General features: G+C 42.9%; 1 protein-coding gene across 1 annotated transcript in view; it reads left to right on the plus strand.

Moving 5' to 3' along the window:
- Window positions 1-599: 599 nt before the first annotated feature.
- The window catches only part of stk24b (serine/threonine kinase 24b (STE20 homolog, yeast)), a 34,701-nt gene continuing 32,100 nt past the window's right edge, over window positions 600-3,200 (plus strand). Inside the window, exon 1 of the mRNA XM_017426853.3 lies at window positions 600-1,333. Coding sequence (XP_017282342.1) covers window positions 1,292-1,333 — 42 coding nt within the window. The 5' untranslated portion in view covers window positions 600-1,291. The remainder of the gene's footprint in view (window positions 1,334-3,200) is intronic.

Raw genomic sequence — 3,200 nt, forward strand, 5'->3', positions numbered from 1 at the left:
CCATTAAATGTTGGAACAACCATTTATAGTTTTTAAGGGTTTCTAGATATTTTCAACTTATATTTTACTAACACAAGTGGAATTGTGGCTCCTAAATTTGAGTTTTTAATGAATGTAAATATTGTTAATTTCAATTTTGACAAGTAAGAATGTTATTGTGACCAGAAGAAATGCTGTTATTGAAGTGTAAAACAGTAAATAAAAAAGTCAGATTTGATTATACAGTAAAACTAGCTGCCATGCTTTGCACCAACTCTAGCCAGCAAACAGGTTGCTACTATAAAATTACCCTATTTCAAAAGAAGAAAATGATAGTTTTTTTGTTTAAACATTTGATGTGTTTACTATATTCTATTGTGGGGAGAAAAGTATGTTTTTATGAGATTTGTAGATCATTGCATTCAGTTTTTTAATTTTTGTAATTATTTGTTTTGTTTTGTTTTCACATTTTACACAACATCCCAATCCGGGTTGTAGATGTTCCTGTTCATGATTGTATTTAATCTAAAATCGTGACTTCGATGGAGCCTCGTCAGTCCCAGTGGCATCAGCACCTGGAGTCAGGATGTTGCTGCTGATGATCCGGATCCGGATCCGCCCAGCTCGGCGTCACAGCACCGACAAGATGGCTGAGATTACGGGTCGAAAGTGAGGGAGGAAACAAAAACAGTGGCGAGCTCTTCTTGCTGGAGATGACAGAGCTTCGGAGCTGCTGAGGGTCCAGTTTGGGGGGCAGAGAGAGACGCCGGGTGTGTTCCGGACTCCGGTCTGCGAGTCCAGTTTTTTTCCGGATGTAAACAAACTGTGGTCCAAAGCAGTGCGCAGACGGAACATTCATCACGGAGCTAACCTGCTAACCATGTTTACTAGCTGACACCACCGTGACACAGAGAAGACGCTTCCAGAAAGTGACACTTGGAGTCATTTTTAAATAAATAGTTGCTGCTTCTAAGTATTCGTGTAAGCTAGTTTCTGTTGCAGCAGCATAACTTTTCCAGCGCAGGAAATTAGATTTAACTCTTGGCTAATGTTCATCCAGCTGGTTAGCATGCTAACATTGCGGATTTCTTGCAGCTCCGGAGTTAGCATTAGCAACTGTTCCGACACAGAAAAGCTCCGTCGCTGTGTGTGAGAGGGACATTTTCGTCACTGTTTAGAAGTACCGGAGGCGGCTGTCGGCGGTCCCGGGGAACCGGGAGACCCGTTTGGATTGCTAACATTGAAGGCATCACAGCCGGGAGCGTGAGAACAAGTGAAGCCGAGGAGAACCGAGCCCTGCGTCGGCTTCGTCATGGCCCATTCTCCCGTCCAGGGGAACCTGCCGGGGATGCAGGTAAGCCGAGCGTGTGGTTAACTTGTTAATGCTGTGGAGGTCACCGTCAGAACAAAATGTACTGTTTGTCTCCCTGCTGTGGGTTTCTCTCTGCACTGACTGTACTGTACAGTGACGCGTTTAAGGACTCTGGTGCGGCTCGTAAATTTTACTCAGGACACCAAGGTATTAATCTCCTGGTAGCAGAAGATAAAACAGCATTAGTCTTAAAATAAGTGACATTAACAAAACTCAGAATTAATTTAGGCCAGCTAATAGTAGTTGATATAACTAATGTTGAGATTTAAAGTTGAAATATTGTCAAATTTCCAACCCAAAATTGTCCATTTTATGGTGCTGACACAAACACTCGTTCCCAATAAAAGCTTTTGTCTGATTGAAATATACATTATTTACTTAAAATGACTTCAGAAAGTATTCAGACCTCCTTCACTTAATTAAATGTCTACCCTCAGTTTTACCCAGTTTTGCCAATTTCTTAAAAATAATTGAAGACCGTAGGACTGCATATCGCCCGCTGTCTGTCATGTCAGAGTGATAAAGTAAGGTCTCCTCATTATGTTATAGCTACTTTGGTCTCATGCATTATTGTATTTGCCAGAACTCTGAGAGCTCAAAGTATAAGTTGGGAATCGGTCTCAGCTGCTACCACTCCAAATATTAGCTCTATCTGTGAAACTGACTGAGTTGTAGCAACTTTGGTGTTTAACTCTGGCGGCCATCTAGAGTTGGATTTCTCCTGTACAAATCCTCTCAGTTTCAGTCTGGTCAGATGGAGATTTTTGGTGGAACCATGTTCAGGTTTTCAGGAATGTTTCAAACCGGGGCTCCAGCTGGTCCACTGTAGGGCATTTACAAAATTGTCCTTAAGTCACTCCTGTGTTGTTGTCAATCTTTGGCCCAGTCTGACATCCTGAGCTCTGAGGAGTAACTTTATATTTAGGATATCTCCCTTAACCTTGACCAATCTCCCCTGCTGCTGTAGTACACCCCCACTGCATGATGCTACCACCATCATGCTTTACTGTTGGTGTTTTGTAAAATATTGAGACAGGATCGGAAGAAGTCGGCACAATAAATCACACTCACACTGCTTCTGCTAGAATAATTGTGTCACTTTATTCCGCCACAGAAAACAGCAAAACAAGCAGCATTTCAATGCTTCTTCTGTTTTTCCTTTTTGCTTGAACATTATGTAGCTTCTTCACGATCCTGTTCCTGACGCCAAAAATGTTTTGTGAAATATTTAGACAGGATCGGAAGAAGTCGGCACAATAAATCACACTCACACTGTTTCTGCTAGAATAATCGTGTAACTTTATTCCGCCACAGAACACAAAGCAAGCGGTATTTCAATGCTTCACATCCCCGTGATGCTAACTTAGTAAAACATAAGCGCCTCTTACCTTGACACTGGACTGGATTGCCGACAGTCCGGGCAGAGTAGCATCAACTAGCTGGGTGTTTGCGCGCAACCCGCAGCAGACTCTGTCCAGGGGTCGGTGCTTCCCCGTATTAAAGAGGTGAATAAACAAAGACCGCGTGCGAAGAGGGAGGGCTAGTCCCTCCACACAGGTGTTCCTGCTATAAGTTAGGCGTTTGGTTTTGAAAAACATGTTTTCTGTGGCGGAATAAAGTAACACAATTATTTGGAAAACATGTTTTCCAAAACCAGCAGCCACTTTCTCAGACTCCCAAGTGTCTGCACACAGAACAACATAAGTTCCCTTTCAGTCGATTCACTCGGTACAACATATGTACTATGGGATATCACGCTCCCGCGTGTCCTGGCTGAAGACACCTTTAATCACGCCTTTAGGCAAATGACGTGATGACGACAAGTGACAGGCCCCGCCTGCACTATGTA

The sequence above is a fragment of the Kryptolebias marmoratus genome, linkage group LG23, assembly GCF_001649575.2.
Source record: "Kryptolebias marmoratus isolate JLee-2015 linkage group LG23, ASM164957v2, whole genome shotgun sequence".
NCBI lineage: Eukaryota > Metazoa > Chordata > Actinopteri > Cyprinodontiformes > Rivulidae > Kryptolebias > Kryptolebias marmoratus.